The 24,862-nt window shown below is 40.8% G+C and overlaps 1 protein-coding gene across 1 annotated transcript in view; it reads left to right on the top strand.

The window, feature by feature from the left end:
* Positions 1-24,862, top strand: part of znf407 (zinc finger protein 407) — a 128,927-nt gene that overhangs the window by 40,453 nt on the left and 63,612 nt on the right. Inside the window, exon 5 of the mRNA XM_072460399.1 lies at positions 15,666-15,740. Coding sequence (XP_072316500.1) covers positions 15,666-15,740 — 75 coding nt within the window. The remainder of the gene's footprint in view (positions 1-15,665; positions 15,741-24,862) is intronic.

The following is a 24,862-nucleotide window of genomic DNA, read 5'->3' as shown; positions in this document are numbered from 1 at the left end:
GCTCACAAGGAGTTTTTACTTGTTGACCAATATCCGTGAAGGCAAACAAAAATACAGGTGCTCTCAACATTGTGATCTTTTCTTTTGCATGTCCATTTCCCTGCTTGTATCGGATAACACACCTCGCTTGGTATCCTGTCGCTGTTGATCCGTCTAAGTTGTTTTTTCTCGGGTCCCTCACTGGCGCTGTGGTTTGCAGGCCAGTCGCCGAGTTGCCCTTTAAGTGAACAAGATACCCACCAAGGACAGTTGTTTGTGGTCCCCCTTCATCGTTAGTCATTAAAGCCAGCCCATGGTGAGGGACACCCAGCCAGGCGTTTGTGGGATTGTGCAAAGGAACATACGGAGCCCCCGGGTCAATGAAACTCACAGATCAAATGTTCTTTGTCCCAAGTCTTTGGAACGTCAGGGGAGTTCAACCACAACTAAAACAAATACCACATAAATAGGATTCTTATGTTTTATTAAGCAGTAGCGGACACATATTGGCTAGCATTCATTGTATAAATATATATTTTTTGTAAATGTTATATTATATTTGAATGTTAAATATGATTCAGAATACTTGCAGCTTCTGATTTACCTGCTGGTACCTATATTTAGCTAAACGATATATATTTTCAAAGTATTCTGCCCGTGAAGTAACGCTGCACTAGCAGGCTTTTAGCATTCTAGCTCTTGTTGGCGCTTTATGTCCAACTCGGCTCTAGCCTCTGAAAGTTGTGAAATTCACTTGTAAACGCATTACGGTACAGAAGAATGCTTGGAATGCTGTAGAAAAGTGATGAATAAGTTTGGACCGCTACAAACTTTAAGTAAAAAAATTGTCTAGTTCTGTTTTTTCACAATTTCAATAACTTTTTGCCTGGCTAACCAATTTTTGGCTTATAAGGGCTCCCAAAGGTTTAAGAAACTGTGGAATTGTGCATCTCTAGTTTATAGTCACAAGTAAAAAGAAACTATGCCTGTGTAATGCCTGCCATTCATAAGTGTGCATGAGCAGAAAGCTTTTCATAATTTCTGGTCGACACACATTAAAATATATGTACTCTGTTGTTTTTCTCATCCTGGTTTGAGGTGTCCTTTTCTCGTTTCCTGCCCTGTTGCCATCTGCTCTGCTTTAGTGTAGGACTGACCGATCTACACTGACACACGTGGTCTTCTCATCACGCAGGCCTAACTGACTTGAAGTTGGTCTGTGTTTACATTACCTCACTTCTGTCGCACGATCACACTGACGTTGCTATAGCGCGCTGTTGTTTTGTTTTGGGGTCTGAGAAACCAAACAGGGAATAGGGGAGTGATGAATAATGCCCTATGACAGATGAAAGAGTTTGTTGCTGGACATTTCTACAGGGACTGATGAATGTGGTTGTCAATATTTCAAAAAATGTAAGATTTTACTAAATATTAAGTCAAGAAGTATAAACCTGTTTTGAAGTGAAAAAAACAACCTGTCCATAAGAATGTAGTGCGCTTATACAACAAAACAACTGAGTAAAATCCTTCAAATGCTGTAAAATAACTCCTTGAACTGTGTAAAAATACCTCTAGTTAACACACTGCCCTCGCAGCAGAACTAAATTCTTTTTCAAAGCTGCCAGCCTGATTTGAGGGAAGTGCAGCTTCCTACGTCTCTCTCTGCAGATGCTGAGGAATTGTTTGTCTAGTTAACACATGTCAGTTGACACTCACAAACCCTTTGTCTAATTAAAGAAGAGTCATCGTCGTCTGTCTCCTAATGAGGAATCATGCCGGCTCCTTAGCTCTCTCTAGTGCCATTTGATATTTTACTGTGTCTGCAAATGAACACTTGAGTTCCCATATTTTAAGATTGTGTTATAAACAGTTTTTTTCCCTCTCCGTGCACTGTCAATTACCCAGTGGCACTTGCCTAGCAGAAACAGGGGAGCGCTACTGTGGCTGGGTGCCTGACTGGGTGACTGCTTGGGTGGCTGACTGGCTTGTCTCTGGGAAACCTGTGAAATATGATTTACATTAAGACCATGTTGTAGCAAACTCTAGCCCACGATATGCATATTCTCCCATTGTTTGTGACAGTTGGTTGTAGCCACTCCAGGGGAAAGCGCCAAAGTAGGCACCCGACTTTGCATTTCAGTGGCTGAGCTCGGGTCAGGAGCACATCTGGCTGAGTGAGAGGTTTGCGCAGCGTATCGTTTTAGTTTCAGATTACACTGCTCGTGCACACAGGCGGCAAGCTCACTTGTTGCAGTGCACAGTGGCTCGTGTGCAGGGAGCAGCCACACACACCGCTGCACTCCCACACAAACAAACACACCTGCTGCTCCTGGCAAGTGGCTCTGACAATCAGCCGAAGGAGGGAGGCAAACAAAACAGTTTAATTTACATGACAGTATCTGGCTTTACATTAGCATGCCGTGGCAATGATAGAGTGAAGCTCAGCAGGAAACAGCAGGTAATGAAAAGTGATGGTCGTATTTGCGATATACCGTAAGCACAGAAACGGTATAAGCTTGAGCCGTCACAACTAATGGCATGCACCATGCTGTATAACTCCAGTCCTTTTGTGGCACACAGTACAAACATTGTAATAAATGTAACTTTTATGTTTTCTTTAAGGCAGAAGCTAAAATGTTTGTGTAAACGGTGTACGTAATTTTAACCAGCAATAAATAAATGAATAACAAGTTTTTTGGCTGTCTTGAAATTGCACAGAATTCTATTTTTGCCTCTTGAGACGGTATATACTTTTATGTATCTTTATTTCTGCAATATTAATGCCATTTGTTAAGTGTGTGTGGTTTGTGGCCTATGTTTGTGTTTTTGTAAATGATAGTTTTCACTCGGCTTCAGTGTGTCATGTGTTTGTAGTAATACTACTCATGTATTTGAACATGAGTGTGCGGCGGTGTGCTCTGGCTCCAGTGGTCTGCTCCTCATGTAAAGAGATAGCATCTTCCCACAACAGATCAATATGGGAATATTTCTAGAAGCCGTGCCTCTGTCTCTGATATATATATATATATATATATATATATATATATATATATATATATATATATATATATATATATATATATATATAAACTGAGTGTGTGTTTGTGTGGTTGGCTCTGAGCATTTCTGAGATTGACAGCTATATTCCTGTGTTGGTAATTAGGTTGAATGCCATTATTAAGGCTATTGGCATTTTGTCAAAAGGAGAGAAGAAAGGATTTTTAGTGCCTCAGTCATGTGTGTGTCAGTTAAAATTCAATACCATCCCCAAAAACAAGTATTTTTTAGTAAAACCACAATTTGATATCTATTGAATAGTTGGAAGTGCACAATCTGCACCTTAGTATTAATTGCCCGGGAGCAGAGAATTCCACACATGATTGATATTGCCAGATATGATTGTAGCCGTAACAGTTTAATAGCGGCATGTGGCGTGTTGATGGCTATTAAAAATGGAATAAAAAAATAAATAAATGCTCATTAGAATAATTGTTCATGTTCTTTATTGTGGTTATTGAGGCTTGTAGGTCAGAATATAGCAGTCTCTGGTATTAAAAATAAAATAAAATTAAGATACATTTACATAGAGGGTCTGACTTAATGCCTGTTACTGGGCTGGGAGTCACAGGGTTCCTCGTAATTTGATATGGCACATAGCTCACAATACTGATTTACAAAACAATCATTTTAAACAGATACATTATTCAAAACTGTTCTTAGACTGCACTTATTTGAATTACCAAAACTGTGAATACCAGTACTTCATCTGTATTACATAAAAACATTTCCTTTCTCAAAACAACAAGCGACAAATGTAGTGAAATGTATCACAATTTCACAAACGCTGTGGCACATTACTATTATTCAAATGCCTACTTTTGTCCCAGGCCCAGCCAGTCAGAGGTCTTCAGGGATTAAATTGCAAAATGAGATTGCAAATTAGACCTGTGTCACAGAATTGTTGTGTCTTCTTGTAAAAAATGAAGTACACATCAGCACTCCTCTGCATACAGTGCTGTCACCGGAACCTGCTTCTCTGTCACACAGCATCTCCTTCTATAAGCGCAGGTTCCAAACACTAGAGCAGATATAAACACAGGTGCACCTCCTATAAGTGTGCATCGCATGACACAGCAACTTATTGAATAGATACTGTGGGTTCCAAACGGCCAGAGCCCCCCATGTGCAGGTCTATTACGTAACACAGGATAACGTAAACATATTCAGTAAACTTTGAGACTGGAGAGCTTTGGGCCATTAAATGAAAGTCAGTGAACACAAATGAGAAGGGAATCACAAATGTATTCAATAGTTTATTATATTGGTCTACAATTAACTGATGTGGAAGAACACTGCTCATAAAAGCAGTTTAAACTTTATCATTTGACAAAATACCAATACACAAAATGGTCAGACTCTCTCTTGTGTCTATGCTGGACTTTTGTTCTTTATTCCTCTGGAGACTTAGTTAGTCTTTCCTCACTCCGTACATCTCAAAAGCAGGATTACACAGTTCAAGGTTAGTGGCCAGTTTGTCTCTGTCCAGCTTACAGATGACCGTCAATAAAATTGATCTCTTTTTTTTCTTGTCTACTCTGCTCATATGTTTCGTCCCTGTCCCTTCCCCCAGACACTTCCTCTCTGCCCATTCTCCTTTGCCTGTGTCCTTCTGTTCATCTTTACTCAGATATGTCTCTGCCGCCACTGCCAAGAGCACCGAGTATCACTGCCCCGTTTTTCCCCTCTCTCTTATGTTCTTCTCACTGTGCACTGAAGCTATGTCGCAGATTCTCAGGGAGTTTTGATGCCTGGATGTCTCCTGTCGGGGTCCATCTCGTCGCAGCGCTGGTGCTGGGCCTATACGATGTGAACTGTGCTGCCTCGCTGCGGGTCAGCCTTCACGGCCGATTAGTGTCGGAGCGCCACTTTGGTCACAAGTTGTCGGGAGCGCTTATCGTGAAGATCAACAGCGATCAGTCTGGCCGCAGCACTCTCTTGTGGTCCTACACTTCCAGTCTTGTGTTTCCCTTTTTTCTGTTTGGTGCCCTTTCTCCTTTTGACATCACCCCTCCCTGTCCTTGTTTTCCACTCAAATCACAAGATTTCCATCTGTACTATTGTACCAACAGTATCATTCACCTTCCCCCAGTCTGCTTTGGTCAAATGTCCTCATATTTTTTTTTGTACCTATACCTTTGTGTTTTAAATGATTTTAGTGTTTGATTTAAAGAGCGCTTGAGTGTGTATCCAGTCAAGTCAAACAAGTCTATGGTTTACATATCTACACAGAACTATCCAAAGTGAGATTAAGCCTCAATCGAACGTTCACCTGTAAACGCCTGACGTTATTACTGGACTGTTTAGTTGACTCGTTTGCCCATTTGTCTATCGGTATCTTTATTTCCCCCTCTCCTGTATAATCTCCCTCACTTCCCTCAGTGCGTCTGTGTGCTGTCAGGGCCTGTCTATGATGGGAGCAGTGACGACTCATGTTTGGCCTGTCACAGGGGCTGGTAGTGTCAGTATCTGCAGCGGCTGGTTCCTGTGACAGCGCTGGAGGGGCCTGGTCCTAGCAGAGTGGCTCCGTCAGTCTGTGACATGCTCGGTGTCAGTGATCTCCTCCAACGGGTGACACGCTACCCCCCCACCCTTCCTCTCCTCCTCCCAGCCACTGGCCTTTTCACTGCCGCTCACTCACTTACTGCCTAAGTCTTCTGTGAAAATGACCTACATCTGTTTTTGAAAGCAGATACTAGCATTCAAAGTGGTGAAGTGCCACTGAATGAATCAACTGTTTATAATTTTACGATTGCATTGGTGATATATAGACAGATGGACAGATAGATGGATAGATGCGGTCAAAGCACAGCAGGACTAAATATGTGTGTGATTTAATCTGGCCTTGGCAAGTGCACCGCAGTGACAAATGGATGAGCACTATGAAACCCCCTCATCCAAGAGACAGTATTAGTTTTTGCTTTAATTACCAGCAGCAGTAATGTTTCCTATCCATAACTGTCGAGCGGCGAGAATGCAGGCTGGCAGAGGGGTGAGGGCCTTGTCTCTTCTCTCAGTGGGCCTCCTGTCTGTTCTCCCCCCTCCCCATCCGTCTACATCCACCACCACCCCTCTCCACAGCCCCATTGTGCCTGCCGCATCTTTCATTTCAATATTTCAATATTTATGTCTCATCTGAGAAAGTTCAAAGTCACTGAAAGGAGGCATAACTTTCTCTCTCTGGCCTCCCAGTGGACATCAGGGGAGGTGCCACTACTGGCCACTGTTCACTCCCCTTTCACTGACCACTGGTGACATTAAGGAGAGGACTAAAATAGTCAAGTCAAACACCACAAAGCTGGTTCGGGCATGACTGTCTATGTTCATTTAAACAGATACCATGTTAGTGTTGGATGGGTTTTGTTTTGTTTGTACTTTAAATGTGAATGAGAGAGAATATCTCGCCATTCAGTCTCAAAATGTTATGTACAATTGTTCACATAATCTTTAAATGCTCTGATTTCCAATCGTTTTGGTAAAACGTAACACACATTGCAGTTTATAAATTCAATAGTAAGACATTTTGCTTTATTTTTAATATGAATTGTTACTATGCCCTGCTTTCCAGGTGCATGGAATTGTGCTCTAATGTGAGTAGTCACAATTTAGAAGGAATAGGCTCGATACCAATTTCGATTCCACAATGAACATTAAAACAATCTTTTATTAGCCAAGAATGTAATAACAAAAACAAGAAAAGTTATTTCTTTATGGTACCATGTGGTACTTCTAATAAAGCTCAAGATTTTTCTAAAAAATAAAAGTCAAATTCTGTCCTGTGATTACTTAATTAAAAGTTTTGTATTGAAGGAGTATCTAGTTTTTATAATAGTTTTAGGATACATTAGTATCTAGTTTTTTATGCTGGTTAACTTCCAGGGGTGAGGAGCAGCAGTGTGTCACTGGGCAAGTAGCACACCCTAGATTCCTGTTCACCGTGTTTTCTGCTGCTACTTACAGTTTTTCTGCTATTTTAACTGACCACCTTTGAAAAATCTCTTGCCATTTTTTATAAAAAAGGCATGTGACAAGTTCGTCCTTTGCCATAAAGATCTTTGACAGGCGCCGTCTGGTAATAGATTAGCCTAATTACTGCGTCCCTGAGTTTAGATCACAACGTCACATACTCAGCCTGTCACTCTAATAGCCATTATACTTCTCTCACCCACTCTGCTTCTCTTAATGTAAAGTTGTAAAAAAAAAAAAAAAAAAATCAGCCAAAAGGAAAAGGTCATTCTCATTTGCATGCATGCCTTCATTAGAATATGTGAATATGCTAAGGACCAGAGCAGTTTTGCGTTTGCATGTGCAAGTGATAAATGGCCAGCCTGCCGCAGATCGGGCCGAGATGGAGGCTTTGTCACCCTCATCTGCATAGCACACTTTATTTACTTATTTATTTATATATTTATTTGCATTTGAGAGCTTGTTTGGCATGACGTATCCCACATCTACAGATTGAGTAGGGACCTTTGCAATTTGCCCAGATCCCTTTGACACCGAGCTTTAATAAACAGCCTGTATTGGAGTCTTGGGTCTTCACAGGGCTATAAAAAGAGTTAAAAAGCTTGTATGTGTTTTGATATAATCACAAATAGGTGGCCCAAAAAGTGAAAAGTGTTTTGTTATTGAGCAGTGATTCAACTTGTGGAGCATCACAGAATGTCCACAGTGGGAGGGAGGCCTGAAACCTAGTGTTTTTATGGAAGGTGGGGGTGGGGTATTTTTTTCTGAGGTGGAGGGCAAGTTTCCAGAGAGAAACTCATCTCTTCGCGCTCCTCAGTTGCCGGGGCGGCAGATGGTGGGTGTCAAGACAACGGCAGCAATAGCCAAACAAAGACGTCTTTTGTGTGTGTGCATACTTCCTGAGAGGTGTAGAAAAGTGCCTGTGCTCTGAGTAGGAGGCTTAGCATCTATAACAACACTTAAACTGTGCATTGTGAATTTATAAGCAACGTTTACACTCGATGTACTTAAAGACCAGCCGTGTTATTCTGGATATTTTAAGTACCAGATTGACTGGGATAGGAATTGTGACTATATGACCTTGCTATTTCTACTTTTAAATTACTTACAATTCTAGTTAAGATTTTTACTTCACATTGCATTTTATACACAAACATAGTATAACAAAAAGTTTTCAAATATATTTTTTGGCCTATGACAGGAAAGGACATTGTAGTGGGAAATGGTGATGAGACTGGGCAGCAGACGGGAGCTGGATTCAAGCTCATACCGCACATGTGCTGTGTGAGCTTGTATAAAAGTTGTATGAAAATACTTCTGTGTTGTAGAAAAGTTTCTTTGTACTACAGCACTGTGATCTTTCAATTTGTAGAATTCTGCTGCTATATCCCTCCTACTGTTAAGCACCTAATAATGCTCCGTGCGTTCTACTGATGCCGTAATGGCTCATTTTGTTGGTTTGCAGAGTGACCTTAGCTGCTCTTTCGAGAGGCGCAAGGATAATGAGAGTGGTATCTGGCCAACAGACAGGCCTGACATCCAGCTACGCCCTTCACTCAAGACGCTGGAGAAAAGAGGGAAAAAATGAACGTCAATAGTGAGCCCTTATGTTTTATGGATTATGTGCTTTAGCAAAACTATAGCGAGAGAAGTACAAGTCTTGCTTGTCATGTCAGCCTGCTCAGTTTTAATGTGTGGGAACAGTCAACAAAACAACAATGAAAATTAAGGGCTGTCTTTTGCAGTTTTTCACATTGTTCACATCCTTTTCTTCTGCTTTGATTTTTCATCTTAGACCATAAACCTTTGACGGCACTTTTTATTACTGTATGGGTTCTACGGTGATAATAACAGCAGCAATGGTAGTACACAAGGCTGAACGAGGGATGCAGACTTACAATAGTAACATTTAAATACACTTAATTAGAGGTGGGCAATTTATTAAAATAAAGATATCGACATGAATGCTGTTTTGAAGATATGTACAAGTGTAAAATTGAGTATATCGAGTATATTGAGTATGATGTTTCTGCACGTTCTTTATTAATTTGTCTGATAATTAAACCTCAAGTAATAAGTATAAAGACATAATATTGCCTGACTATATTACTTTTTGTCAATATTACCTACCCCTACACTTAATTAATCTATTGGAAACTTAATTCATGTCCTGTGCTTTGTTCTCTTTAAAGTGTTCCCACTTTTTGGTACTTTTTGTTCCAAGCCTAGATAAATGGATATGGTTAGAAAGTACATCAGTCGCCAAAACCAACAGGCAAGACCCAGAAGCAGTTGATCTGCTGCGGCGACCCCTAAAGGAAAACTTTAGAATGTTACTGTTAATTTGTTTTCAAGGGATTGCAAATGGCAACTACAGTGGACACACTAAATAAATCATATCGGGGAGTTAGTTTCCTTGCGTGTGTATGAGGGCTTAAGGTCTCAGGGCTGGTGTTGCTCTGTATCCTCCAGAGGCCAGAAAAGGCTTGGTGTTGTAAACGGACCCAAGTGCTTCTCTGTTATCCCAGTTTAATCTGCCCACTGGGGGCCAGGCAGGTCGCTCGTTCAGGGGCTCATCTCTGCTCCCAGAAGGATCTCGAGTCGGGGCCAGAACAGTGTGCAGAGGTGAGAGAAGCGGATAGTGGCCCCAATTAGACTGTTTAGCACCAGATAAGGGTTTGCTGTGGTGTTTATTATGAAGACTCGGGCAATAATTGTGATCAGATAAAGTTTCAGTCAAAAACATGGCTAATCTGTGTTTATTAATGCAGATATATGAAAGGTGTTGAAAGTACATAAATAAAAATTGCACATTGATCTATACATTTTAATATCATTGTGGAAATCTGATCAAATCTTTCCCTTTTATCTGTGGATGTTTTTGCCATATCAGGCGTAATAACATTAACAATGTAAAGAACAAGCTCCCAGTCTTCACCTCGTACCCCAGTGCTCCCAATACACACCTAAAGAGACCTTCGAAACATAAGGAAACCTGGATTACAAATTACCGCACATCACAAAAATTGTGCAGCAAGCTTTTTAAAATACCAACGCTGCCAGTGAGCCGCTTTGTAATTTATCCCTTCACGGCTGTTAGTTGCGCTGCACAACGGTGATTTATTTGGTTTAAGAGAAGTTTTGTTTAGAGAGATAATGAGCAGGACTTCTCTTTAATGATTTAACACGGCGCGGAGGAAAAGAGAGGGGGAAGAGGAAAAAAGCCCATATATTTTTCATATCTTTAACTGCACTGCAGAGAGGAGGAGAAGAAAGAAATGAGAGAGGGATGCATTAGCAAAAGAAGCTAACAGCCTTTAACAGCCTGCATTTTTGATTCATTTTGTTTTGTTGTGTAAAATGAGACTTTTTCACCTCCCAGTACCCAACACTACTTTAAGACGTTATGTATTTCATTTCAAATGTTTCCCAGCACTTGTTCTTTTGTTTGTAGTGAACAGCGTTGCCATCAATAAAAAAAATGAATCTTATTTTTTGCTGATTCCACACAATGGATGTGTTTGTTGAAAAGTGTTGCAGCCATTTGTGTAACTGTCTGCTTTCATCTTGATGCCCAGTATTATTCTTTCTTGTTCAGCATTTTCAACTTTTCCCCCCTCACTTAAGATTTAAATCCTAAATTAAAGAGCTTAATTAGAAAATATAATGAAGCTGAGTAGCAGAATATGCAAACAGTGCTATGGCGCCCTGCACTGGGGGCTCTGTAACATTGAAAGTGCCACAGGCGCATAACGATGATCATATCAATAATAGATGACTTCATCAATCGGTATTCTCTTGAAGATGGAAATGCGCTGTTGGGAGCGGACTGATTTTTTTATTACATCTTTTCTCTTCCTTCCTCCCTGTCTTCCCGTAGCTTGGAAATGTCTGTTTCATCTCACATTAGGCTGTGCTCTGCATAAGTGCAGGTGGAACTTGCTCTCCTCTAAATGATCCTTTAATGGAACAGTGTGCACTGGAGCTGGGAGCTCTATGGGGCGCTGCCACTGTCGATGAGAACTTTGCCTCAATCAATCCGTCAAGGCCCATCACCTGCCTCAGCAGATGATCCAAAAAACCCTTTGGAGAGGCACAGAGCTTTTTATGTACCTCGTCTAGGATGGAGGACAAAATGTGCACATGACGGGCTTCAGCATCATAAGTGAGATGCGTCTCTTTCATTCAGACTTGACACAGAGCAGATGTCAGAGAAACTCTTTTCCTTCTGTATTTTTATCAAGATCATCTTAGAATAGATCCAGTATTGGCATGGGCATGAAAGCAAAATCAATTCAGATGTTTTATTTATTTATTTTCCTCCCCAGTATCTGCTGCATTATGGCACACTTCCGTAAGCAGATCTCTTCGAAGCCAAAGCAATATTGATGCAAAGTCTCCTTACTTCAATCAAACAAAGCAACAGCACCACAAACTGCATTTGCCTCTGCGTCTTTCTCTCGTTCACATTCACTGTGACTTATCTCACTACTCCATTATGATTTTTTCATATATTCTTGTTTCTTCCCCTCTTGTCTCCTGTGGCTTTTCTTTCTCTATTCCTCCATCACCATCTATCTCTGCATCTGAAAATTTGACACCACATTTAGTTCTCCCGATGTGCTGCTATAGGCTGACTTGTAGAACATCCATTAAAGTTAGCCTGTAAACTCAGCAGAATGGCTCTTTCTTGAGTTTTTATTCTTGATGTTTGCCTGCCCGTCTGTGGCAGGAAACAGTCACTCTGACTGTCAATAACAGTCTAATCTCAGCACTTCTTGTTCCTGTCTGTTTATCTGTCTGTCTAGCATGTCGGCAGCTGTCTCTGCGCTCCGGGGTTGCTGTCAGCCAAGTGTTGGTTTGTTTCTTCCGTCAGTTCGGCTGCCTGTCAAAGCCACTCACATTAGACATTTCAACTTACCTGTCTAGCTCTTTTCACTCACTTTATTTACTAAAAACACATCATGTTGTTTTCTCAGAAGTATGATAACTGCTGTCAACATTGTTTTAACAAAAGTATAGTAGTTTTACTATAGTCTATCAATAAGATCAGCCAATTGGGGGATGTACTGTATTATTTGCTGTGGACCGAGATTTTTGATGAATAGGCTAATAGTTGTAGAGGTCGGAGAAGTATTTAGAGCAAAATACTATTGTTGTTTTGGAGCTATGCACTATTAGAATATCAAGTATATTTAATATATATAAAGTAAGTGTATAAGTAAAACTATTAAAAATGACCTCAGCTTTTTAAAATTGTATCAGCTCTGTGATTGCCCCCTGACTAATGTTCAATTTATAATCTACTTATAAACCCATGACTGCTGAGTTAAAGACATGCGAAAGTCTGTTATTTTAAATATTCAATACATATTGTTATGTTCTTCCAACAAGCCGAGTCTATTCTGCTATACAGCAGTAGAAACCATTACACAATACTATGACAATCAAATGACAGGTGATTTTGTGTTTCTACACAGTGAATCTAAGCGGCGACAGATGGATCATATAGTCTATTCCGATGCGTCTACGGCAGATGAGGGAGGCCTGGCTGTGAGGGGAGATGGAGGGGGAAAGAGTGCATTGGGGAGCTACCTGCTGCTGATGGGAGCCGCAGTCAGTGAGGGATGGAGGCCGATCCAGCTGTGACATTAAAGCAGCAGGTGGAGGCCATCATTAGGCCTGGCACAGGATGGGCCCACACGCACTCATTTCTTTGGGGCTCAGCGGACCTCTGAAAACTCTGTGTCTGTGTGGTGCTGTGTATGTCCTCTCTAAAAGAGCTCAACCATAGTCCCATAACTTCTGAGAGCACCCTCGTCTCCTGCGTACATCTGTGCCCCATGGAAGTGTGCTATTCCTCTGCAGGGACCAGTAGCTCTGCCTGGTGAGGGTTGAGTGCCTCCTACATCTGGTGGCTCTAATGGCTTTCCGCTTACCTTTTAACCAATTACAATACAGAAGTTTGTTCAACTCCTGGCACATTTTTCAGCTCATAGATTTGTCCATGTTGCACGGTTGCAAATTGAAAATGGTAGACAGAAAACTTTTGTTCTGAAGAAAAATATTCGTAGCATATGTGTAGTTGAATTCATGTAGTATTTTAGAGACTATTTGTGTAAAGGAAAGGATACTGAAACTTCCAAATGACTCCCTTTAAGACTGAAATTTGTGAGATATTTTCTGACACTTTCTCTACATGCGCGCCTCCTGGGAATCGCTGTGTGCATGTGATTGGGAAGGTTGGCTTCTAGCTTTTCTGTGCCAAGTGTTGCTCGAGGCCCTTTCTTAGATCTTCATCCCTTCCAGACCTGTAGATTTGCCTATCCAGGAACACCATTAGGCAAATGAAGTTGTTTGTATCTAATATTGACATGTTATCTCTTCATCGTCAGGCAGTGGAGGGAAAAGAGAGAAAGATTGTAACTGTGGGTAATTGAGCCGTGTCTCCCCTGCTTATCGGTAAAGCTCTGGCACGTCACGGACCTAACGAGCTGTGGCGCGCCGATTAGTCTGAAGGGAAAGTCGAACGTGAAACAGCAGCCTCTGTCTTTCTCTTTCCTTTTTTCATATCTGCAACAGATATTATGAGCCTCCCTGGAGGGCACAGGCACAGTCTTATTAGTTCAATTCATGGGGGATGAGAATTGATATGGATGAATGGCATGTTAAAGTATCCCTTTGTTACAATAACTATCTCGGCTGATGGTTTGGGCTGATGATGCCCGCAGCAGCAGGGGACAAGCTGCAGCCTTGACCTCAGTGGGATGGGGTGCACTCGCACAAGGGCAGGGGGCTGATTACACTCACTTTTAAACAAATGGACGTGGCCCTCTAGACACTATATTGTGTTTGGTTTTGAAACGTGTGGATGTTGGGGTAGCACTTGTCTGAAAGTGTGTGCTGTCAATCACTTCCCATGACATTAACAGAAATATCACATGTGTGTGTTGTACTGATAATGTCATGGTTAATAACTCATTATAAATGTGTTTGCATGGTTGTGCATTAACCACTTGTGTTGTTTTAGTTGGGCTTGTGGATGGGCATTCTGAATTTGCATGTTTGTGTGTGTCTTTGCCAGGTGCCTCTGCGGAGTATTACCCATGTTGCACTCTGAGAATAATCCAGGAAAAATGGGCGAGATGAGAATCTCACAACATGCCAGTTTGATTTGTACCCCTTGCAATCAAAGAATGCTAATTAAAATCATATTTTGCATATGTCTTGTATTTCATGTGCATATGCAAATTGGCCCCGTTGCCTTTCAGCACTCAGTAATTAGGTTTATGAAGGACAGCTGTAATACATAATTAACAGAAATGTTTGCAAGCGCTTTTTTCTCCCGTCTAAACACAGCGACTTAAACAAGTGTGCACTAAGGCCGTGATTTTCTCTCAAATATATCCATTCATTCTTATTTTGTCAGAAATCTCTTAATTATGCTGTTTATGTATTTATAGATGATGCCATCAGTGACAGTCCTTTTCATTCCAGCACAAAGACTGAACATTATGATCTTGTTATTGTTCTTTATTGGCGTATACAAGATTTTGCTACGCGTTAGTTTAACTCCGAGGCAACATTGTGGACATGTGGATGGATTGAGTTCGGAAGCAATGATAAAATGTAGAGTGACGATAACGAGGCAAAACAGTGGCACATGTATGAATATTTATGGTAGTGTTAGTTAGTGTGTGCCTACGGGGCCGCAGTGATGGACGGGGCTCTTGAGTGTGTGTGTGTGTGTCCAGACGTTGGGGGAAGCTGACATGGTGACATAAATGGCAAAATAATTATGCTTTTGCTTCATGATAGACTGACTCCAAAACATAGAAGGAAAGCTTCAGAAAGACACAGACGGGCTTGCTGGAGAGAAAACAGAATAATGATCTACTGTGCCGGGAAAAACTCAAAGTGAAAACCTTCCCAAATGGAGGGAACAAGGATTGACAAAGAGGGCACAGTGCGCAGTGACAGTGCCAACCACAGGGCTGCATTTCCCGCCTTGGCCCCTTTCATGTTGCGGAGCCCCATCCCTGGTCGACTGATGTGGTCACTGTCACCCGGTGCACAATAATCGCAAGTGATGGGTGCTAAACGAAACAGCAACTGCATGAAAACACTGGTGAGGCGGCTTGAATGTCCAGAGTATAGTTAGCGCTGTCATCTCTTCATTATGTTTTCAGATGCTGTTTAGGAGACACAGTCACTCCTACAGTCAGGACACTGTGGTAATGTCAATTTGTGGTGCCAAGGCAGTTTTGACTGCAGTGCGTGTTATTGTAGAATATTGTACATGCGTGTTGGAATCCGTCTAATGGCATGCATATTTTTGTGGCGCATTGATGTTCTGCATATGGCACTCTTTTCTTGTACATTGTCTTTTAACTGTCAGACCCAAAATGGCTTTTTACTCTTAAACAAATATAGTAAAATGTTAGCACAGTAAATGATACATTCAGTGGTTTCACATGAATAGCTATCATCAATTAACAAAAGAAGGGTTATTCCACCTAAAACTGCTATGACAGCTTAATGTTCTGTCTGAATGTTATTCTGGGAAACGTCTGGAAATGTAAAAGAACGATGATAGTGTACTTAAACAAAGAGTTAGTGTTCTATCATTTGATTAACCCAGGACCTCTATCTTTGTTTTCTAGATGGGCCTTTGTGATGAAGAAACACCTGAGCACCCACATGCTGGGAAAACATGGAGTGGGACAGCGTAAAGAGAGGTACGTACACAGACACAAGCTTTTAATGTGCACCCTTAATCTAGAATCTAGCTGGGATGTTTTATTCTGTTACTTATTTGCTAGTATAAAACTAATAAGAACTAACAATGCCTTGGCCATAACTGTGTGTCTTACACATATTAAAACATAAAATATTAAAATGTATCATTATATCATTATATATTTCTCAGTATAAAAAGTTGCACAATTATCTAAATTGACACCTGATTGAGATTTAGCTGTTTCCTTCACCAATAACTGAATTGTTTACTCTTTCAGCTAATCAACTACCTATTTAAGTTGTCATTCTTGACCTTATTAGTCCGTGCAACTTCTAGTTAATACTACTATTTATTTGCTTAAAAATGTCAATACTTTTAAAATATGTTGTAAATCTTGTTTAACCACAAATCCAACTTGTACGTTTGCGGCTTGACTGTCAAGCTCACTTCCAAAGATCTTAGAGATGCAGCTGGCAATTAAATTAAATCTTGCATCCCAGATCTGGCATTTGGAGCCTTCAAACTCAAAATTCCCCCAAGTTAAGTAACAAATTAAATTTAACTTGCGATCCTCCCCCTCCCAAACGAGTTAAATGACTTTCACTCATTCTGTCTGCCTTGGTCTCTTGCTCGCTTCTCTTTTCCTGTCAAACTTTATCTGGCTTCCTTCCTCATCTCACACTCCGGCCTCCCTTCTGAATTAAGGATGAATGATGCGTATGAGCCTGTGTGTTTGTGTGTATGTGTAATACCTCCTGCTTGGCCCTGTCGATCAGAAGCAGAGCTGTGCTGTCAGTTTGTCAGGGTCTATGTGTACAAGAAAGATGTGGAGATGAAGTTGTGAGGCCCCCCGTCTGTTCTGACAAGCCAAAACGAGACGCTAAACACCTCTCAATCTGTCAAGTGAGCAGCTAAAATAGAAACAGACCTGCTTTTTTATTATACCACAACTAAATTGATACTTTTGACAACGTGTGATATTGGATTTGACTAGTGTCTTCAGATATTGACTCTCCCCGACAGTATCAACTATATTTCTGTTGTCAGCTGCTCATCTGTATCAGAGGGAGACAGTGCTTCACTTCCTCGCTTACTGCATTTTATTTTGATAAAATATTTTGTTTCTCTAAACTTTAGACGCAGCTCTAGCACAACACTAACTTTCAGCTCATGTAGATATTCTGCTGTTGTTTCATTGGGCAAGACACTTCCCCCACCCAATGAATGTGGGGTGTGAGTGGTTGGTGGTGGTCCGTGAGACTGATTTAGCCGTGGTCAAATCCTGAGTATGGGGTAAATAATAACTACAATACATTGTTAAAATATAAAAAGACAAATTCAGGAAAATATCTGTGCAATATATCTGTAAAATGTTTTACATGTAATACAATTCCCTAAATATAACAGTTGACAATAAAACACATTAGTTTAGTCAGTTTAGATTAGTTGAAGTTGTGTTCTGTATTCAACAAGATAAATCAGAATTATTTCTATTCATAGGATAAAATACAGAGCAAAAAACATAGCAAATGGAGATAAAGAAATCAAAGTAGTTACACACTTAGCACACACCATTCACTTTGCAGTATCAAAACCGCTCATTGAGATAACTGGCCATTTTTGTGTAACACTTTCATTTTATTAAGTCATTTGTGAAGTATTCCCATGTGGAACGTCACTCTATTTTGTCTCCTAAAGACCCCTTTGTGTCAATAGCTTGTACATTATAACTCAGCGACACAGCAAGGTCAGCGGGTGAACCCACACACACTTGGAAGGACTTGAATGAAGCAATACTCTTTGTGTGTTACCTGATTGCATGGGGCTCTTTTCGAAATGACTCTAGTCACTCCACTCAGCCATAACGCATTGTGTCAGGCTTCATCATTACATCACTCACACCTGAAAAGTAATGTCATCTGTGTGAAAAAACACTCCAGTTATTCGCATACCTGTATTCATGCTAACTGCCATCAAAGAATGGCTATTTTCCTCCTCTATGGATCATTCACTTAGGCATTACTTACGTACATACGCACACATCTATAGAGAGAGAGGGAGAAAGAGAGAGGGAGGACAGCCACATTTTTGTTCCATTTAAACCATTAAAACACAATATCATCATTTTTCTGACAGTCCTGCTGACAAGATTTATCTCATCATTAATTAACAATCACATTTTCAACGCAGAGTGGCTTAATTAGCACAAGGTCATTGGGGAGGGCTTATTAAGTAGAACAAATTTGGGCAGCATGTGTAGTAGAGAGGAGGCACAAGACAAGGAAGTAAGCTACAGAGAAACCATCTGCACTGAGCAGGTTTGGTCCGGTCCCACAATGATCCGCTGATGATTGATAACTGCACTGGTTTTGAAAGACCTGAAGACTGAGATGGTAGATGGGGAATTGTAGTACACACTGTATATGAGTGTGTATGGGGGGGGGATTTGAACAGGCAACGTGGGATCAGTGAAGGGAGTTGGGGGGGTGGGTTCTGAGGAGCGATGGGGGTTGCTGGGGGGAGCCAATTGCAAACATATGCTGGCTGGCAGGCGGCAGAGAGATGGATTGCAGTGGGACAGTGTCAGAGAGGCAGTTTCATCACCATCTCTACCACGGCCCCGTTCACCTGGTATTTTTAGAACACGAGGGAGATCTGTTAGTCAAAAGAAAAGAGGAGGAGGGGGTAAAGGGAGGAAGAGGCCTGACGAGCTGGAGGTACTTAGCCAAATCAGTCCCAAGTCAGTTCAGGTGAGGTCTGGATCTCAAAGGCGCCAGACACCAAAAGAGAGAAGCGTGGGCGTGCAGGTTGACATGTTTTGGCCTTCTGAATATTTTACCATTCTTATGCAACCTTTCTATTTATCTAGGTTTGGGATTGGAACAATGAGTGGCTTGTAGCATATTGTGCTTACTTACTTGTTGCTCAACTGTTCGATTTCAGTAGTTTGTTATGATGGTTAACATAGGAGTAGTAGTAGTCGTAGTAGAAGTAGTAGTAATTCATATTCCATATCGTTCTTGCTAATTGATATTCTTACATTTTAAGGTAATTAAAAGTGTCAAGGGGACAATTTCTGGGGAACCATGAAATGTATTGAAACACAAACCATTTACATATTTACACACATCCTTTAAATAGATCTGTAAGGAACAGGGTCTCGCTGTCCTGCCACCGGGGGACAGCCGCACTCACTATTCACTAATAAGTGACTATGGCAGTCCCACTGGTCAGAAGTGACGCTAACTAAAAGGCTAACGTGTATTGTTGTAACCCCAGTGGGAGAGAGGAAGATGAGGATTCATAGGGGAGGAGGGGTGAGATGACAGGCTCTGACTCCCTGACAGGTTCTGGGTGAGAGAAAGAGCGAGGGAACTGCTCCAAAGTGACACAACTAGGTCTCTGTCTCAGTCACACCACCACCACCACTCACTGCAGGCGTCGAGGGAGGAAGAGCGCCTTTTGTCTGCCGCTATCTATCTGCTTTAGGGTTAGGTATGTAGGTACGTGGACACTTAACTTCCCAAATCTGACATAGTTGACTTTTGCATAGCCCAAGAACTTCAGAACATTGTCATAGTATCTTGTGTCTGCTCAGCGTTCTTCCCTGCAACACTATTTTTTTTAGCAAACTACATCTTTTGGCCTATATACACTTTGCACTAGTATTTTTATTTGCATAGAAGCATGACTTTGAACTAAAAATGTCCTTAATTTTTTAATTTAGGGTAGGGTTGTCAGGAGATCAATATCCAGTCACTAATTAGTATTGAAACTAGATACCTTTTTTTAGCTGGAATCAATACTCTAAATTATGATATACCGGTATATATTTTTTTCAACTATATGGTCAAATTAAAGCCTTTTTTTCTATTTTGTAAATCAAATTATATATTGTATAAAATGATGGTTTTTAAATGCTGGTAAAAAACATTTCTCATCAAGAATGTATGACTAAAACAATTTCTTTTATATATATATATATATATATATATAATCTATATTATTATTATTTTTTTTTTTTTTTTTTTTTTTAACTGAATAAAATGAGTGTTTTTACATCTCCAAATGTGCCAGAAACCCTTTGAACACTCCTTAATCATAATATGGACACCAACAGAGTTTGGCCCAAATATTCACTTTTACGGCAAAATCCATAACAGAGATTAACATGAGCTTTGCACAACTCTCTTCAATGTAAGCACATGAATCTAAGGATTTCATTCTTGGCACACGCTGGCACCTAAACCAACACTTCAAAAACAAGGAGCTATAGCGTTGGAAGTTTGATTGGCAGCAGTGACCTTGCCTCAATTGCTTGTAATTAGTGCTTTAAAAACAGGGCTCTGACAGACAACTGACCTGTCTCGCGTACCTGTTTTCTTTGGTAATTGTTATAATGCCTCCCATTTTCACGCTTGTAATAATAAACCCCTTCAGCTAATACAGCCATCTATTTTTTTTTTAAATAAGAGCGCTGACAGGTCCAAAGAAAGATATTTTTGTTTAAGGAGGAAAACGCATGATACAGGCAATGGGACAAAAGAGATTCACGGTAACGTTGGAGATTTTCCATTACTAAATAGTTAGGATTAGATGGTGCTTCAAATAAAATGTGATGCTTTTTTGTATTCATAAATTGTTACTGTACATTTATGTGTCGTGTCTCTGTTGATTTAATGTCCCAGGAAAAGAGAAAAGACACAACTGTAAAGCATGATCCAGAAATAGTTAAGATGATGCATGCAGCACAGGTGGGATGACTCACGAAAAGATGACAAGAATATTTTGAGCGTTTGTACAGGGAAACATCACAGAGTAGTCCACAAACGTAGGACTCAAACAAATATTAGATACTAACATGTGTTTTTGAACCCCCAATATTTTGAATTGTCATATTCAGCAGTTATTTCTGGCACCAGGCGTGGTTCAGTTTTCATGTTATGAGGGTCAGTCTGTAGCAGTGCCTTGGCTAAGTGGGCATCTGGCTTTAGCGCTTTGCCCAAGGCTTGCAGCCGTGGCCCAGCATGCCGAACACTGTGGCCATATTGGCTCGGCTCAGAGGGCTGGGGGAAACTAAGCAGCGGAAGAGCCCTGCCTGGAGCCAGCATGGTGGCAATATGGAGCAGAGATAGCAAGCCCGGGTCAAGCCACATGGAAAACCCCACACTGTAATGGGCCAGCACCAGAACATAAAAACAACCTCTGTAATTACTACTACAATGATGACATTAAAGCTGCCATAATTTATAGTATACTTTCTTTCAGCCAAAAAAAGCAAAAACAATCTGTGGCCATTATTGCCAATGAACATTTCTGTAGTTATGCAAAGATAAAATTAAAATGACTAAACAAACAGTATGGCAGGCAGATCTGTGAATTACTTGAAAAGCATGCTAAGCTTTTTTTTTTTTTTTTGTCTTGAAGAACGAAGGAATTTGTTGGATCAAAACAGCCATTTCTGTAGTCCAGTTGTTTACATGTTTAGATATTGGGCGATTCTCAGATTATATTGATACTGAAGACAAGTATACATTATGTCTGACACTATTACAATGTACTCTCTTGATTAAAGTAATGGTGTAATTGCAATATGTTAAGCAGTCGGTCCGTACACTGTATATGAGTTCAAGTGAGTTCTTTTATCAGCAGATAAAGGCTATATCAAGACAAGCCCCGATTCATTAGTATAATTCCTTACCCTTAATTATTAATATTGAGCAGTCTCTTTAATCTTCCTCTCTCTTATCTCCACGTGTCAGCACTTTGTCTCCCTGGCTTGGTGTTGGGTGGTAGGGCCTCGTTTTCAGCCACCCAAGGGCAGCAGTCAATAACATGGCTCGCTGCTAGCACTTTAAATGTTATTAGTGCAAAAAAAATAACATTGCGTTGGTTAAGAGCTGTTTTAATAGGCTCCTGTAATGATGAAACGCTTTACAAAAAAGTTAAACTCAACTTTTTGCAATCAAGGCCCTGACCAAACACCAATGATCAGTGCTGGTGTAGTAATAGCTTATCTGCAACATCAGCATGTAGTTTTTATATGTGTTTGTACTCATTAAATGCCCCAATTTCCCAGCGGTCTTTGCAGCTCGGCCCCACTGTGGTACTGGTATAGCCTCAGAGACCCCCAGCTCACCTCTTTGTTTGCTGCTGCCGCTTGTTTGAACAGCAGCCAGAGACGGACCAGAGCGCGAGCTGTTTATCCTATTCAATATTTCATGGGGAATGAACACTTGCAGGATGAGGGATTGCGTTAATATTGCTGTTAAAATTAAGCGATAATTAAAATTTGTTAGTTTAAAAGCCATCGCAGTCTATAAAAGTTTGATTACTGGAAAATTAGGAGCATTAAGTTTTTATAGGTTGGCCTGTGCTATCACTTGGGAGCAATTTTTATGCACTTGTCATGCGCATATGGCGTAGAAAATGGGAGTGTGTTTGTGGTTTGTTGTTCAGTGCTGACACACATAAATGCTAAAATCTTCAACCTCGTGTCCCATTCATCATTAGTTGAAGGGAATAACTAACAGCCCTGTAGCAGCAACTTTGATAAAATGCCAATTGATAAATTTGGCTACGCTTTGTCAGACCACATGGGCCAGAGGTTGTGTGGAGAGTTCCTTACTGAATATACAAGTCATCCGGTCAATGATCTCATATCAGCACTTCTATGTGCTGCCATGAATAAAGGCACCTCTGGGTTCTTGTAATGTGGGCATTTTTAGTCATAGGGTGCAGCGTGGTCCTATTCGATCTTATTACTAATGATAACGTTAGCTAGAGGCACAGTCGGCAGCCACATATCATGTCCAGTGAATGACCTTGACTTGTTTAATCTGCCATGGTTGTTTTTCTTCACCTACAACAGCCTCTAACTCATCTTTTGAAGTTTTGTAGTTTTCAAGAATGATGTCACCTGCCTCTGAAATCCAAGTAGCTTTACTCAAGCTGACAAGAACGGAAAGTGTGCACCGCTCACCTTCATATTCCTTCCACGTCACGTGGCACAGAATCGGTGTAGCGCAGTGGCACAATTGAGCAGCAAACTGTTGACAGTAGTTAGACATTATGCACAGTGGGACCAGGGGAAAACTGGGCCTTTGCCAGACTGTTTTTCTTCTCTATTGAAACATCAGACTGTCATGGCTGGAATGGATGTTGCCAGGCATCACTAATGAACCAATTAATCAATGAATTAGCTGAGCAGCGATTAAATAAATGTGGAGTGGACGACCGAGCGGCAGGCGAGGATATATCCTGGGAAGGTGATTAACACACGGAACAGGCAGCCATCAACAAGGAGCCATTAAGTTAGGCAACTTCCTGAAGTTTTTCTGTTTTCAGCTAAATATAGAAAAGCTATTGTACTTGTCTTTCTTCAGCCTGTGATATATAATTACAAAATTCCATTTGGGTAAATGGCTGTGACAATACACAGTAGTGTCTTTTAAAAGACTGCTTCACTCTGTTCATATGGGTATTTCTTTGTTGGCAACCTAATGTGAAACTATGGGCAGCACACATAGATCTAATATAATCAATAGTTCTATTTGTTTCCTGCAAAACTGTTACGTAACTCAAAATACTAATTTGTGAGGTTATTTGCATTTTTACTGTATAAATTTAAAAGATGTGACTAACATTATTAAAGCGTATCAGGATTTGATTTGACTAATCATCTAAGTCTTCCAGGCAATAAAAGATCAGAAATCTGTGACAAATTCCATCTGAAATCCCTGTAGCCCCTGGCGGACCAAGCTAACAAAGTAGAACTGAGATGGTGGATTACCCTCAACACAAACAACAATGAAAAAGATAAAACACAACACATTTTCAGAGTTAGAAACATGTCTTCTATTGACACCTCTATCTAAAGGATAATTTATATGAACATATAATAAATAAAATAGAATGCATTCAGTGGAATTGTGGAAATGTTATTTTTCCATTTGAAAATATGGTACTGAGGTACAATTCAAACGGACTATAAGAATCTCTGTAAATACACTGAAATTATCCATCTACACTGATCTGTATACACTGACCCAATAGCTAGCGTTTCTTTGACTTCAAACACTCATAGTGGTTTATTTAGAGCTAGAATTATAGAGCTTATGTTACTGGAAACACCTCTTATAGGGCACACACCCAGAGCTACAGATATGATGTACAGCATGAATGTCCTCATGCTCTGAGTCTGCTGCCGTTGTGTGTGTGTGTGTGTGTGTGTGTGTGCGTGTGCGTGTGCGTGCGCGTGCGCGTGTGCGTGTGTGTGCGTGCTTGAGAGGAGAGCGTGAATATGAGGCAACTATAACCATCATTTAGTCCAGACAATCCACTGCAACTTCTCAGACCCAAGGACAAGACCGTTAGGTCCATTTTGGGGAGGCCCTCTACAGTCTGGCAGGGACATCAAACAAAGCTGTTTTGATCAAATCAAGCCATCCCCTTTTCAATTAAATGCAAAAGTGGCACATAATCTATTGGAATCAATGCTTTTTATATGAGTTACAGTTGCTGTACGACATTTACTGTACGTCCGGAATGTAATCATTTTCAACCATTGCCGCCCTGACTGCATCGGTGACCGGTCAGATGAGTTATCAGACAACTTTTGTGATTGTGGTCTTTATTTGACTTGTGTTCCTTTGTACACCTTCCAACAGGCACTGCTATTTTTCATAATTTGGACCAACTTTAAAAAACGAATTTGTATGCGCCTGTCTGAGCAATGCTCTGATTAGAGTTAGCTTCCTATTAGCCATAGTCCCTACATACATCACATCATTTCAAAGCACATTGTCCCCCACCTTGCTGATGTAAAGCGGTGGTGGATGTGTGCAGGGAGTGGGAGGCCTGCCTGATTATGAGACATCCTCCGGAAGACCGCTGGACTTGTTTCCTCCATTACTTAGAAAGGGAAAAAGAGGCCTTTTCACTATTGAGACTGTCACTCTCAATTTGGCCTAACGGTAAGCATGCACAAGGTCTTCTGGATATTCACCCTCCTCCCTACCTGCCCCCCCACACGCACATTCAACCCCCCCTCCTCCCCTACAGCGGATCGCCGTGGTGACAGTTTGATTAGATCATCAATCGTGGCCGTTAACAGTGGTT

This window comes from Eucyclogobius newberryi, unplaced genomic scaffold (assembly GCF_026437365.1).
Source record: "Eucyclogobius newberryi isolate DKJ021-1_F unplaced genomic scaffold, fEucNew1.0.hap1 SCAF_3, whole genome shotgun sequence".
Taxonomy (NCBI): domain Eukaryota; kingdom Metazoa; phylum Chordata; class Actinopteri; order Gobiiformes; family Gobiidae; genus Eucyclogobius; species Eucyclogobius newberryi.
This window is presented reverse-complemented; position numbering and strand designations above follow the sequence as displayed.